Consider the following 14194-nt stretch of genomic DNA (forward strand, 5'->3'; position numbering starts at 1 on the left):
CAGATTCAAATCCTAGCTTTGCTGCTTCCTACAGTCAGGGGGCCTGGATAAACCATTTCACTCCTTGAGAATCTAACAGGGTGGGTTTGTCTTAGGGTCACCAGATAAAATACAAGATACCCAGTAAATATGAATTTCAGATAAACAATTTTTAGTGAAAGTATGTCTCAAATATACCAAAAAGTATTTACCTTTTATCTGAAATTCAGATTTAACTGGGTGTCCTATATTTTTATTTGCTAAATCTGGCAATACTAATTTGGTGTATACTATTCCTGTCCCTAAGACTGATCATTAACATGGCTTATATCACATTCATCTATCACTCAGGAGGTCTGAGTGGTTCCTGGGCAGCAGGACAAATCTCCTAGGGGCTAAATCTTTGCCCCAAATGCTAAAGAACAAGAAGAGCAGGGACACCAGCCATATCCCAAAAGGCTGAAACTAATAAGATGATCCTTGTAGGGATGGGGAAAAAGGAAACTCTATTTGGCAAGTACCTATAATGTGTGGAATGAGCTGGTCTTTTTACATATATGATCTCATTTAATCTTCCAAAAAGCTTGTGAGTTATATCCTATTGTGTCCTTTTTTACAAATGAGGAAATCTAGGCCTTGACAAGAAAAATACTTGCCTAAGGTCACACAGCTAGGAAGGGCCAGAGCTAGGTCTTGTACCCAGGTCACTCTGCCTCCAGAGCCAGGGAAGTTTGAACAATGTGCCAAGGTTCCTTGGTTTGGAGCAGAGTTGGGACTCTGGAGGAAGGAAGGAGGCAAGTAACAGTTGATACTGCACACCTCTAGGTGCAGTGCCAGCTGGGTTTCTGTGGCAGCCCATACCATATCGCTAGCTCCCTGCAGCTGAATCCAGAGATGTACTCCCACCTACAGGTTTTAGCCACTCCAGATTCCAAGATAGGACCTGTTCTTTGTTCATTCATCCAATAAATATTCGCTGAGCGCACACCATGTGCCAGGCCCAGGGCTAGATCTTGGGAATACAGTGGTGAACAAGACACAGACTCAAATGAACTTATAGTCTAGTGGGGGAAGACAGACCAAAAACCAGGACATTGGGGCTATTATGCCTAGGTGTACATGGTGGCATGGGAATGTGAAAATGAGAGTCACAAATTAAACTTGGAAGAAGGAGGAGAAGCTTAAATAGAAGCATTGCTTAAGTCAAAACGGGTTTGTTTGTCACCTCTGTCTCCTAGTTCTGTGGGGACTAAGTCTTCATACTGATTTCCAGACCCCATTGGACTCTGTGTTGGTCTCTTCTATATCCCACCAGTGCCTTGTTGTCATGGCTCCATTCAATTCCTAGGCTGAGTACCTGCTCAAAAGCCTTGTTTTAGAGGCACTCCAAAGGGCTTACGTTTTTGAAGCTCCAAGATGGTGTAGAGGATGGTGATGCCGTCCAGAGCCTCCCGGCCAATCTCCTCATCAGGATCCCCGATGCGAATGATGAGCCTCCCCAGCAGAAGCCCCAGTGCCGGGAACCCCGAGGACATCTGTTTGTGTCATAATCTTAGGGATTGAGACTTATAGGTTTAATAAGGCTATACAGTAAATGGTGAACAGAGCTAGGTGGTCTGGCCCTGAGAGCTGAGCCCTCTGAGGATAGTGGGGACCACCTGGGAATCTCTGGATGGATGCACAGGCTCCCTCAGAGCTGGGAAGATTCTCCCTAGGAGTGTCCCCTCCCCCCTCCCAGGGCCACTCACAAAGAAAGGCAGGGTCAGAAGCATGTGGTTCAACACAGAGACATTGCTTTTCACAGCCCGTGCTCTCTCATGGGCCTTCCCAGAGTTCATCCAGGGCCCCAGAGGCTGTGGGGAAAAGGGCAAGACTCAGAGCTACAAGTTGGATGTCAGCATCTACTGCCCGGATGGGCAGGCCAGCCTTCACCAATCATCAGGAAGCTTCTAGGGAGAGCATAAAGACAACCCGCCATAGCCCTCCTCCTCTTCTTAGAGCATAGGGAGACATGGGGTCCAGAAGCTGAGGACAGGACAGAGGGAGGACAAAGGTCAGTGAGGAGAGAGATGAAAGGTGGAGAGTCTTGAGGATAGGAGAGAGAGACAGGAACAAGAATTTAGAAAGCAAGGATATGGGGACAGCTGTAGTAGGAGTATGGGGGATAGGGAGAGAGTGAAGGGGCAGGAGTTTGGGACATGGCCTGTGAGAGGGGCAGGGAAGCAGGAACCTGGCACAAGATGACATCCTGAAGGAAAATCACTCTTTCTGGGTCCAGCCCCACACCCCCAGATCTCCCGAGTCAATTCTCCATTCTCCTCCGCCCTTGCTCTCCTCCCTGCCTCCGTACCTCCAAGATGCTCCTCAGCCCAGCAGGAGTGGGGTCCTCAACAAAGAGGGCATTGAGAAGTGTCTGCAGGGCATCCAAGGTCTGACGGTAAAGTGTCTGTGGACAGGAGGAGGACCAGGCCACTAGGGAGCCTCTGGAGCAGACCCCAGCCCTAGGCAACCCCTGGTGTGGGTCAGGGGAAGAAGGGGGACTCGGACCCAGGAGAGCTGCTTTCTCATCCCACCTCTGAGACTAACCTTGGTGTGTGATATTGGACAAATTACTTTCCCTCCATGGGTTACAGTTTCCTTCTCGACAAATTGGTAATTGTTATCTCTGCCCTTCTTAGCTTACAAGGGGAGGAATCAGAGGCCGGGCATTTACTGAAAATCTACCACGGGCCAGGTGCGTGCCTCGTGATTTGCACAACCATATCATTTTGTCCTCAAAGTGTTTTTCTCATTCTACCAATAGGAGACACTTGTCCAAGGTCACAGAACAAGGAAGTTTCGGTTTGTGAGGAACATGAGAAGATGGGTGGGAAAAAGCTCTGGAACTGTGAGAGCTAGATCAACGGACGACCAGCGTGACTTATATTATTGTCTCTGGGGAAGTGTTCTGATTCTTTTTTAAATTACTACTCCTAGATCCAAATAGATTTTCTAAGTTGCCCCTTCCAGGAGCCATCTCTCTTCTGCCCGGTTGTCTCTTCCTTCCTCAGCCACACCACAGTCCTGAAATTACCTTAGGAGGGTGCAAGCATTACACACACACAAGGCCGAGCAGTGTTTTGAGACCCTCTCTCCCCTGCCTCCCCTCTTCCCACCGCTCTCCACATCTACCTTCCAGGTTGTCTTTGTCCAGGCTTCCTGAGTCTGTGCACACCAGGCTTACACCACCGCCACCAAGCAAGCCTCATTCACCGACTGCCTCCTCCTTCCCTCCCATCTGTGGCCCATCACTGTGCAGCACTGCTCTCTTCACACCCAGCAGGGGTTCCCCCCGTCTCCTTTGGGTCTTCTCTCAAGTGCACCACCTCCGGGACTCAGAACCTTCACGCTGGGGCTGGTCTGGCCCCCAGAGCTCTCTCACCTCACCCTCTGGACTCCAGCCACACTGCCTCCTTATCGCCCTTGCAGTCACCACGTTCTCTCTGTCCTCAGGCTGCCGCACAGGCTGCTCCCTCTGCCTGGCACACTCTTCCTTCTGCCATCCCCTTCAACTAGTTAGCTCTTCTGTAACCTCTCACCTCCAGCACCATGAGCCCTGACCCCCAACACACTCAGCCTCCCCCGATTCCAGGCTCTTCATAGTCTTCATAGCATCAAGTACTTCTTGCTTGCAACACGTACCACTGTTGTAATTTTGCATTTATTTGTACGATACTTTGATAATCTGCCTTCAGCCCTACTGTATCCTTCCCTTGTACTTCTGGATTAGGCATCAGTTAATATTTGCTGAATGAAAGGATGCATCCATGTGCCTCACCCAGAGCTGAAACCCCTCTCCCTAACCTCCCCCACTGACCCCTTCCTACAGGAAGGGTCACCTCTGATCACTCCTCCTGGGACTATCCTGCAGGGGTTTGAAGATGCTCATGGGAGCCCCCTGAGGTTCCACTTCCAGGCCTCAGCCCCAACTCGCCCAGTCCTCAGGCCTTTTCCTCCCACTCCTGGCCACCTCCTGAGGCCATGCCAACATTTGCCCACATCCTTTTCATGGGGCAGAGCCCAAAGTGGACGGTGCTTCAGATGAGGGATTCTTTATTCTGCAGATTGATACATTCACCAAATGTTTATCGAGTGCCTACTCAGGCCAGGAGAGGGGAGGTGAACTGCCCAAGCTACTTGAGTAGTAGTGTGAAGATCAAATCTACCTCCCAGGGGACTTCCCTGGTGGCGCAGTGGTTAAGAATCCGCCTGCCAATGCAGGGGACACGGGTTCGAGCCCTGGTCCGGGAACCACAACTACTGAGCCTGAGCTCTAGAGCCCGAGAGCCACAACTACTGCGCCCACGTGCCACAACTACTGAAGCCCGCGCGCCTAGAGCCCATGCTCCGCAACAAGAGAAGCCACCGCAATGAGAAGCCCGCGCACCACAACAAAGAGTAGCTCCCGCTCGCTGCCTCTAGAGAAAGCCCGCGCGCAGCAACGAAGACCCAGCGCAACCAAAAATAAATAAATAAAATAAATTAAAAAAAAAAAGCCAGCCAGAGGGCCCTGCCTCACCTGTATGTCCTCAGCCTTGTCCTCGTCTTTCTCCTGCATGGCCTGCACCGAGGGCAGGGAGAGCACACTCTTCACGCACGTGTTCACCAGCTCCGACCGTTCCCGCACGCCCAGGACGAGCTGGGAATGACTGAGGGAGAGACAGAAAGCAAGGGCATGGAGCGAGGGGGGGGCCCTGGGGCTGGAGGCAGGAAGCGAAGGATGCAGGGCTGGGATGAGGGCTGAGATTCAGGTCCACAAAAGCGCGAGATGAGGAGGGGAGGAGGAGGGAAGTGGGGTGCAGGGCAGACAGCCCCGGCAGGGGCTGGGCAAAGGGAAGGGAAAAGGCCTGGGACTGGGCTGGGGCCACGCACAGCAGAGTGGCCCCAGAAGATACAGGTGGAGCCCGTGGGTAGAGGGAATGGGGCAGGGGTTCGGGGAAGGGGCCGTGGTCACCTCAGCTGGGTCAGGGTCTCCATGACTTGCTGGTGGACAGAGCTCAAGAGAGAATCCAGCGGCTCCTCCTGGATCTGCTTCTGGACGGGGGACCATGGAGGTGTCGATGAGGGCACAGGCCACTGCAGACCACCAGGGCCGAGGCCACGCCTCCTCACAGGGAGCAGGCGGCGCAGCCCCTCGGCGTGGGCAGCCTCCACAGCCTGCCTGGCCTCCAGTGGGGGAGCCAGCTGACTGCTCAAGCCCTGTCCAGAGCCCTCAGTTCAAGGCCACCAAAAACATGACAAGCCCTAGCCTGCTGCACCACCCCCCATGAAGGGCTCTGGAAGAACTGTTTCAGCAGCGCCATGGTGGGGAAGTATACCTAAACCGTGGACCGGCCCAATGCAGAAAACACCACGCATGGCCCTCGAAAGTGGTCCGGTTGAATTCCTTTAAAATGTCCTTCTAATTCCTCACTTTTGATCTAGCACCAACGACCCATAGGTGCTCAATTAACATTAATTAAATGGAAGTATCAAAGGCAAGGATTTTTTCTCTCTTTATAGCTAAATATATTTCTGGAAACTTCAGTGGTTATCCCAGCCCAAACATTCTGGTGGTTAACTGAGAAGTGACTGTATTTAGCAAAGAAAAAAGGAAAGTTCCTTCAGAGGTTCCCCATCAGAAGGAATTTTGGGGGAAATAATGTATAAAATAATAATGACTGCTCCCAGGTGCCTAAGGCTTTACAATGAACTAACCTTTGGGTTCTGTCCTCCCAACAAGCCAAGGACACAGGTTTTATCACAGTCATTCGTGAGGTATTAAGAGTGAGGCTCAGAGAGGGGAAGTGACTTGGCTGAGCTCCCCCAGGGTAGGTGGGGGGCAATTAGAGGTGGAGCCGAGACTCAAGCCCAAGTGTCTGTGCCTCGACTGTCCTCTGCCCATCCCACCCCACTCCAGCCTCATCAGTGGGTGGACTCAGGACTTCCGCCCCCTCCCCACCCGGATGTCACAGACCGCAAGTTGCTCACGCACCGTCATCTTCTTCATCGTGGTCTTCTTCTCTTCTTCCACGTCCAACACATCCTGGGTCTTCTGGAGGCTGAGGGCATTCTCGACCTCGGGGGCAGCAGAGGGCAAAGCCGCAGGGTGAGAGCCACACTGAACCCAGCCCTCAGGGGCTGTCCCTACACCCCCCTTAGCCACCTGCCACCTGCAGGCAAGCCAGCCTGCTCCTCCCCAGCAGCCGGCCCCCAGCATCAGCTCAAGACAAGTAAGAAACCACAGGGGAACTTGAGGGGGGTGAAGACTTGAGAAGATCGTGGTGGCAGCAGGGAGGTTGGGGATAATCCCTGTAGGCCAGCATTTGGGGGAGGACCAGGTATCAGGGACTGCAAAGCATTCTCTCCTCTCCAAGCAAGGGAGAAGAGGCAGGAGCCAACGGGACAGAAAGGGTCCCAACACGTCAAGCTGAAATGCCATCATAAGTGATAAGAGCCTTCTAATATCTACCCTTCTTAAGGGCACACACCAGTCGGATTAAGGCATTCTGCAACCTGAGAGAGGGAAAACATTAACCAACGTCTATTTAATCTATTAGTTCTCATTATCGTAAGGCAGAAGAAGAAAGAAACATGAAACAGATAAAATATATAGTAAAGAAAGCAAAACAAGAAAATCTAATGGACAGTGTGGTGGGTCAAAGATGCCACAAGCTCTTTCCCACCCCTCCTGTCAAGAGAACAGGTTGCACGGCCTGGCCTGGGTGGACCCCCTGCCTCCAGACTCTGTCCGCCAACCAGGCTCACCCACACTCCGTGTGTCACACTCACATCCACCAGCCTGTCCAGTCTGCCCCCACTGGCCCTCACCAAGGCCTGTAGATGCTGGCTTTCTCTGGCCTCCCGAGGCCTGCGGCATGACCAAGACCTGGGTTGGGCTTGTGTCCTGAAAAAGGTCATTTCTAGCTTTTCTCCCCACCCCCGCTTTTTTTTAAATTTGGCCATGTCACGCAGCTGAAGGATCTTATTTCCCCAACCAGGGATCGAACCCAGGCCCTGCCAGTGAAAGTGCCTAGTCCTAACCACTGGACCGCCAGGGAATTCCCTTTTCTTCCACTTTTAGAAACCCTCTCACAATTCATTCCATGGCTTAAAAAACTGTTACCGAGCACCTAGGATATGCCAGGCACTGCTCTAGATGCTAGGAATACAGCTGGGAATAAGACAAACAAAAACCCCTGATTTATGGAGGATGCATCCCAGTGCGAGAGAATAACAAGAAACAAGATAAACTTATAAAGCCTATTGTACTTCAGATGATGATGAGTACCAAGGAGGAGAGAAGAGCCAGACAGAGAAACAAGGAATGCTGGAGTGGGGGGCGGGGGGGGAGGGGGCGCGGCACGGGGGAGAGGGCATCCCAGAAAAGTCAGGTAGGTTTTAGCAGGAAGCATACCAGAGTTATTTCGTTGCCATCCTCTCCCTGCCCTGGCACCTTCACCAGACGTGAGGCTACTTCATCGAAGGCTCCTGCAGGTCACAGTTTCATTGAGGAGAGAAGAGGGAGGGTAAAGATATGGTGTAGCAGAGTCCCTTCCCACCTCCCCCACTGGGCCCCTCCAACCCTTACTCCGCCAGCAGCCAGACTGAGCTCCCATCCCTAAAACCCTTTAGGGGCACCCCATTTCACCGAGCATAAAGCAAGCATCCTTGTTAGTGCCTTCAAGGCCCTGCCAGGTCAGTCTCCCCTGCCCACCTCCCCAGCCTCACCTCCCCCTGCTCTCCCCTCTCTCACCATGCACCCACCACACTGGCCTCCTTCCAGGCCCAGCAAGCTTCCCCCTCAGGGCCTTTGCACAGGCAGTTTCCTCTACCTGGGCCGCTCCACTGCCACACCCCCTTGCCCAGGTAGAGCCCCATCCTTCAGGTCTTTGCTTGCCTGCCACTCCTCAAAGAGGCCTCCCCTGACCTTCAGGCTAATGAAAGGCCCACTGTGATACTCTTGTGCATCATCCTATTCTCTTCTTTCAGTTGTTATCACGATTTATAGTTAAACTCTTATTTGTTATAGTAGATACAGGCTATTTTGTCAGCCCCAAAGTTCCTCATCTTTCTTCTGGTGAAAAAGCCTCTGTCTTCCATGTAAGCTACTCATTCCATATAGCTAGGTGAAGCTGCAAACCACACCCATCATCCCTCTTCAAATAAGGGTGGGCTTTACACCTGAAACTAATATAATAATGTCAATAAACAAACAAATGTATAAAGGTGGACCTGGAACCCACGCTTGGCCAGTAAGAGATTCCCGTGCCCCCAGACACAGTGATTGGTCCAGCTATGGGCACTTGGCTGAGCAGGGCCAGTAGAGCCCTTGACTTAAGGGGGCTGAGGGGAAGCCCAAGGAGAGAGACCCTGGAACTTCAGGGGCAACTTGGCCACCAGAGGCTACCAGAGGATGGAGTCAATAGTGAGAAGCAGAGACACCTCAATAGTAGTGAATACAGCTAGCACCAAATCTTGGCTCCTAAGTACCAAAGGAACAAGTCTCCTTGGAGAAATGGCTGATTCTAGGACTTGGGCAGAGAAAGTGCAGGATGAGCCTGAGACATCTTGTACCAGGAAACAAGGAAGAGAGCCCAAGGAATTATGGGAAGACGTCAAAGAGATACAAAGCTTGCTCAAAAGGGATTCCTTGGTTAAACTGGGGAAAGTTTGAGTATCACAATAAATGATGGTAGCAACAGATTATGGTCCATCGAGTAAACTAGGAAAACATAAGTCCATACTAATATAAATAAGTAAATAACTAAATTGAAAGTTTGATGAGGAATGGTATATTTACATAGTTTCAAAGTACCTCCTTAAATTTTTACATAATATTTAATACATAATATTTACTAAAAAGGGGTAAATAATGACTTTACAGTGGAAAACCTTGGCAGCAACCATTGTACTCAAGAGATCAAAGTGAACATCGCCAGTAATGGAACAAATAAAAATCTTACACCACCAGATAGGATGCAGTGAGGAAAACCAAGCATCACGTCTGTGCTATTCCTGCCAAAGATGTATGACATGAATCCGATCATGAGGAAACATCAGATAAACCCAAAATGAGGCACATCTTATAAAATAGCTGGCCTGTAATCTTCCAGTATATCAGGGATATGACAGTCAAGGAAAGTCTGAGGGCTGGGGGAAACAAAACAGATGAGACAAAAAAGAGCAATGAATGATTCTGACCTGGATCCTTTTTTAATAAAGAACATTACTGGGACAATTGGTGACATTTGAATGGGGCCTGATGATTAGATGGTAGCAGTGTATCAGTATTAATTTCCTGATTCTGATGGTTAACTTTTATCCTTTATTGTAAGAAACACATATTAAAATTCAAGATTGGTAGGATATCATTTGGCAACTTATTATCAAATTATTCAGAAAAAGTTTTTATACTGTACTTTCAACTTTTCTGCAAGTTTTTATTGTTTTAAATTTTTTAAAAGAATGAGGGATAAATAGAGGCATTTTCAGACAAAAATGGAAAGAGTCGGCCATCAGTAGAATTCACTAAAGCAAATTCTAAAGGATGCACTTTAGGCAAAAGGAAATTAATCCCAGATGGAAGGTCTGAGATGCAACAAGCAAAAAAGAAAAAGAGGTTAATACTTTGGCAAACGTAAGAACATTAACTACATAAAATAATAATAATGTTTACAGTTTTAAGAAAAAGACAGAATTAATATACATTACCAGGAGAGCATATAAATTGGTGGTGGGGGGGATTAAGTGGGGTTGACATGTTTCTAAGTCTTAAACTGTCTGGGAGGAAGATAAATGCATTGATTAGTTGGACTTTGTGACATATTAAATATGCACATTGTAACTTCTAGAGAATCACTAAAAAACTTAAAACAGTATGTAACTTCCACGCAAGTAACAGAGAAAAGAGGGTGGAAAAAACAACCCCAAAACCAAAAAAGGAGTAAAAAAGAAATATAGAGCAAGCAGAACAAAGAATACAAACATAAGATGATAGATATCAAGCTACCCATAATTGTAAATCAACTACACTTCAATTTAAAATTAAAAAAAAAATTTTAAACTATCCATAATTACATTAAATATAAATGAACTATGGGTTGGAAAACACAGTTTATAAAGAAGACAATGCTACATAAATTGATTTATAAATTCAATGAAATTCCAATGAAAATCTAACAGATTTTTATTATATTTTATGGAAATTGACAAGCTGTTTCTAGAATCTATATGGAAAAGTAAATCACCTAGAATAGACAATCTTGAGAAAGGACAAAGTTGGAGGACTTACAGTAATAAATATCAAGACTTACTCTAAAACACAGTAACTACGGCAATGGTTAAGGATAGACAAACAAAGGAACAGAAAGAGTCCAGAAATAAACCTACGCATATACAGTCACTTGACTTACCTCAAAGGTGACACTGCAATTCAGTGGAGAAAGTAGGTCTTTTCAATAAATGGTCTGGAGCAATTAGATATCCACATGGGGGGGAAATGAGCCTTAAGTCTCTCTCTCACACTGTTTTCCAAAATTAATACATGATGCATTGTAAATTTAATGTGAATGAAAAAACAATAAAACTTCTGGGGGAAACTATGAGACTATTTTCACAACCTTTGGGTACACATATCTGGATTATATCAATATAAAGAACTTCCACAAATCAATAAGAAAAAGACAACCCAAATTTTTTAAATGAGCAAAAGACTTGAACAGGCACTTCATAAAAAAGGATATACAGGGACTTCCCTGGTGGTCCAGTGGTTAAGAATCTGCCTTCCAATGCAGCAGACACAGGTTCGATCCCTGGTCAGGGAACAAAGATCCCACATGCTGCAAGGCAACTAAGCCTGCACACCATAACTACTGAGGCTGCACACCACAACTAGAGAGCCCGTACGCCACAACTAGAGAGCCTGTGCACTCAGGAGCCCACGTGCCACAGCTAGAGAGAAGCCCGCACGCTGCAACAAACAGCCTGTGTGCAGCAACTAAGACCCAACACAGCCAAAAATAAATAAATATATTTTAAAAAAGGATATACAAATTGACAATAATCATATTAAAAGATGCTTAACATCAGTAGTCATCAAAAAATGCAAATTGAAATCACACCGAAATATCATTAGACACCAAACAGAATGGCTAAAATTTTGAAAACTAACAATACCAAATGTTTGTGAGGATGTGAAGCAGTTGGAACTCTCACAGGTGAGATGGTAAATTAATTCAACCACTTTTGAAAAATTGGCAATATCTACTAAAGCTAAACATATGCTTATGCTATGACCCAGAAATTCCTCTTCTAGATAAATAAATGTATCTGTGTACCAAAAGACATGTACGAAAATGTTCAAAGTGACTTTATTCATAATATCCAAAAAGTAGAAAAAATCCTAATGTCCATCAGCAAAAAATGGATAAACAAATTGTGGTATGTTCATAAGATGGAATACTACAAAACAATAAAAAGAATCAACTATGATACATGCAACAATGTGGATGAATCTAAATGACATCATGTTGGCTAAAGAAGCCAGAGTCAAAACAGTATATACTGTAGTATCATATTGATAAGAAGTTCAAAAACAGGCAAAACTAGTCTATGGTGATACAAATCAGAATTGTTCCCTCTATGGCTGTTGATAACTGAGGGCAACTTGTGAGGGAGGATGTTACTACTAGCATCTACTGGGCAGAGTCCAGGGATGCATCTTACAATGCATAGAACAGCTCCCCACGCACCCACACTCACACAACAAAAATCTATCTAACACAAAATGTCAATAGTGCCAAGACTGAGAAACCCTGCCCCAGAAGAAGGGGTATTGATTGGAAAGGATCACAAGGGAAGGTTCTGGGATGCTGGAAAAGATCTGTGTCTTGATCTGGCTGGTAGTTACCAGTGTGTAGGTATGTAAATATTCATCAAGCTGTACACTTAAGGTTAGTAGTGCACTTTACATATTTTACTGATATATGTTATATACCTTGAAAAAAGTTTTTAAAAGACAAATACAGTTTGAAAACACATTGTTTTTAAAAATCCAAATGGACAAAATGCTCCTATTAAAAAATAAAAATTGACCCTAAATAGCCAAAACAATCTTGAAAAAGAACAAAGTTGGTAGACTCATATTTTCTGATTTCAAACTTACTACAAAGCTATAGAAATCAAAACAGTGTGGTACTGGCATAGGACAGACATAAAGACCAATGGAATAAAATAGACATAAACCTTCATATATATGGTCAATTGATTTTTGACAAAGGTCTCAAGACCATTCAGTGAAAAAAGGATGCTCTTTTCAACACATGATGCTAGAAAAACTGGATATCCACATGCAAAAGAATGAAGTTGGACCCCTACCTCATAGTACATACAAAAATTAACTTAAAGACTAAACTTAAAAGCTAAAACTATGAAATTCTTAGAAGAGAACATAGGGGGAAATCTATATGACATTGGATATGGCAACAATTTCTTGAACATAACACCAAAATAACACATAATAAACGAGTAGACAAATTGGTTCTCATCAAAATTAAGCACTTTTATGCATCAAAGGACAATGTCAAAAGAATGAAAAGACAACTCACAGAATGGGTGCCAATATTTACAAATTGTGTATCTGATAAGGAATTAATATCCAGAATGTGTAAAGAACTCCTAAAACTCAACAACAAAAACCAACCAAATTTGAAAATGGATAAAGGATTGAATAATTATTTCTCCATAAAAAGATATACAAATGGCAAATAAGCATGTGAAAATGCTCAACATCATTAGTCATTAGGGAAATGCAAATCAAAATCACAATAAAATACTACTTCACACTCTTTAGGATGGCTATTATAAAAATGTTTTCTAAAAAATGGAAAATAACAAGTGTTGGCAAGGAGAGATTAGTAGTGCAGAAATTGGAACCCTTGTACTTTAGAACCCTTGTACATTTCTGGAGGGAATGCAAAATTGTACAGCTGCTATGGGACATAATTTGGCTGTTCCTCAAAAAGCTAAACATAGAATTACCATATGATCCAGCAATTCCACTCCTAGGTATATATCTAAAGGAATTGAAAGCAACCATTCAAACAGATACTTGTGTGCTGATGTGTATAGCGGCATTATTCATAATAGCCAAAAAGTGGAAACAACCCAAATATTAGTCCATGGACAAATAAAATGTGGTACATACATTGGAATATTATCTAACCATAAAAAGGAATGACGTACTGATACATGTTACAACATGGATGAACATTATGCTAAGTGAAATAAACCAGGTACAAAAGGACAAATGTATGATTCCATTTCGTGAGTTACCTAGAGTAGGCAAATTCATAGAGACAGAAAGTAGATTAGAGCTTACGAGGGACTGGGGAGAGAGGAATGGGGAGTTATTGCCTATGGTGAGACCTTCTATTTGGGATGACGAAAAAGTTTTGGAAATAGATAGTGGTAATGGTTACACAATATTGTGAGTGTGACTAATGCCACTGAATGTTTAAGGGCTTCCCTGGTGGCACAGTGGTTAAGAATCCTCCTGCCAATGCAAGGGACACAGGTTCGAGCCCTGGTCCGGGAACATCCCACATGCTGCGGAGCAACTAAGCCCGTGCACCACAACTACTGAGCCTGCGCTCTAGAGCCCGCGAGCCACAACTACTGAGCCCGCATGCCACAACTACTGAAGCCCACGCACCTAGAGCCCATGCTCCACAACAAGAGAAGCCACCGCAATGAGAAGCCCACACACCGCAATGAAGAGTAGCCCCCGCTCACCGCAACTAGAGAAAAGCCCACGCACAGCAACAAAGACCCAGCACAGTCAAAAATTAAATAAATAAATTTACTTTTAAAAATGTTTAAAATGGCAAATGTATGTTATATATATTTTACTACAATTTTTAAAAGATTAATAATATACGAAAAGCCATTGAATTGTACACTTTAAATGGGTAAATTGTATAATATATGAATTATATCACAATAATAACTGGACTCCACATGCAAAGGAATGAAGTTGGACCCCAATTTCACACCATATACAAAAGTTAACTCAAAATGGATCAAAGACCTAAATTTCAGAACTAAAATTATAGAACTCTTAGAAGAAAACATAGGCATAAATCTTCATGACCTTGGATTAGGTAATAATTTCTTAAATATGACACCAAAAGCACAA

At 45.3% G+C, this 14194-nt stretch overlaps 1 protein-coding gene across 1 annotated transcript in view; it reads right to left on the reverse strand.

The window, feature by feature from the left end:
* The window catches only part of MROH7 (maestro heat like repeat family member 7), a 42999-nt gene that overhangs the window by 25110 nt on the left and 3695 nt on the right, over nucleotides 1-14194 (reverse strand). Inside the window, exons 2-8 of the mRNA XM_061186545.1 lie at nucleotides 7415-7488; nucleotides 5993-6076; nucleotides 4973-5052; nucleotides 4538-4667; nucleotides 2330-2425; nucleotides 1728-1832; nucleotides 1379-1514 (exon numbers count right to left, since the gene is read on the reverse strand). Of these exons, the coding sequence (XP_061042528.1) occupies nucleotides 1379-1514; nucleotides 1728-1832; nucleotides 2330-2425; nucleotides 4538-4667; nucleotides 4973-5052; nucleotides 5993-6076; nucleotides 7415-7488 (705 nt within the window). The remainder of the gene's footprint in view (nucleotides 1-1378; nucleotides 1515-1727; nucleotides 1833-2329; nucleotides 2426-4537; nucleotides 4668-4972; nucleotides 5053-5992; nucleotides 6077-7414; nucleotides 7489-14194) is intronic.

This window comes from Eubalaena glacialis, chromosome 3 (assembly GCF_028564815.1).
Source record: "Eubalaena glacialis isolate mEubGla1 chromosome 3, mEubGla1.1.hap2.+ XY, whole genome shotgun sequence".
Lineage (NCBI taxonomy): Eukaryota > Metazoa > Chordata > Mammalia > Artiodactyla > Balaenidae > Eubalaena > Eubalaena glacialis.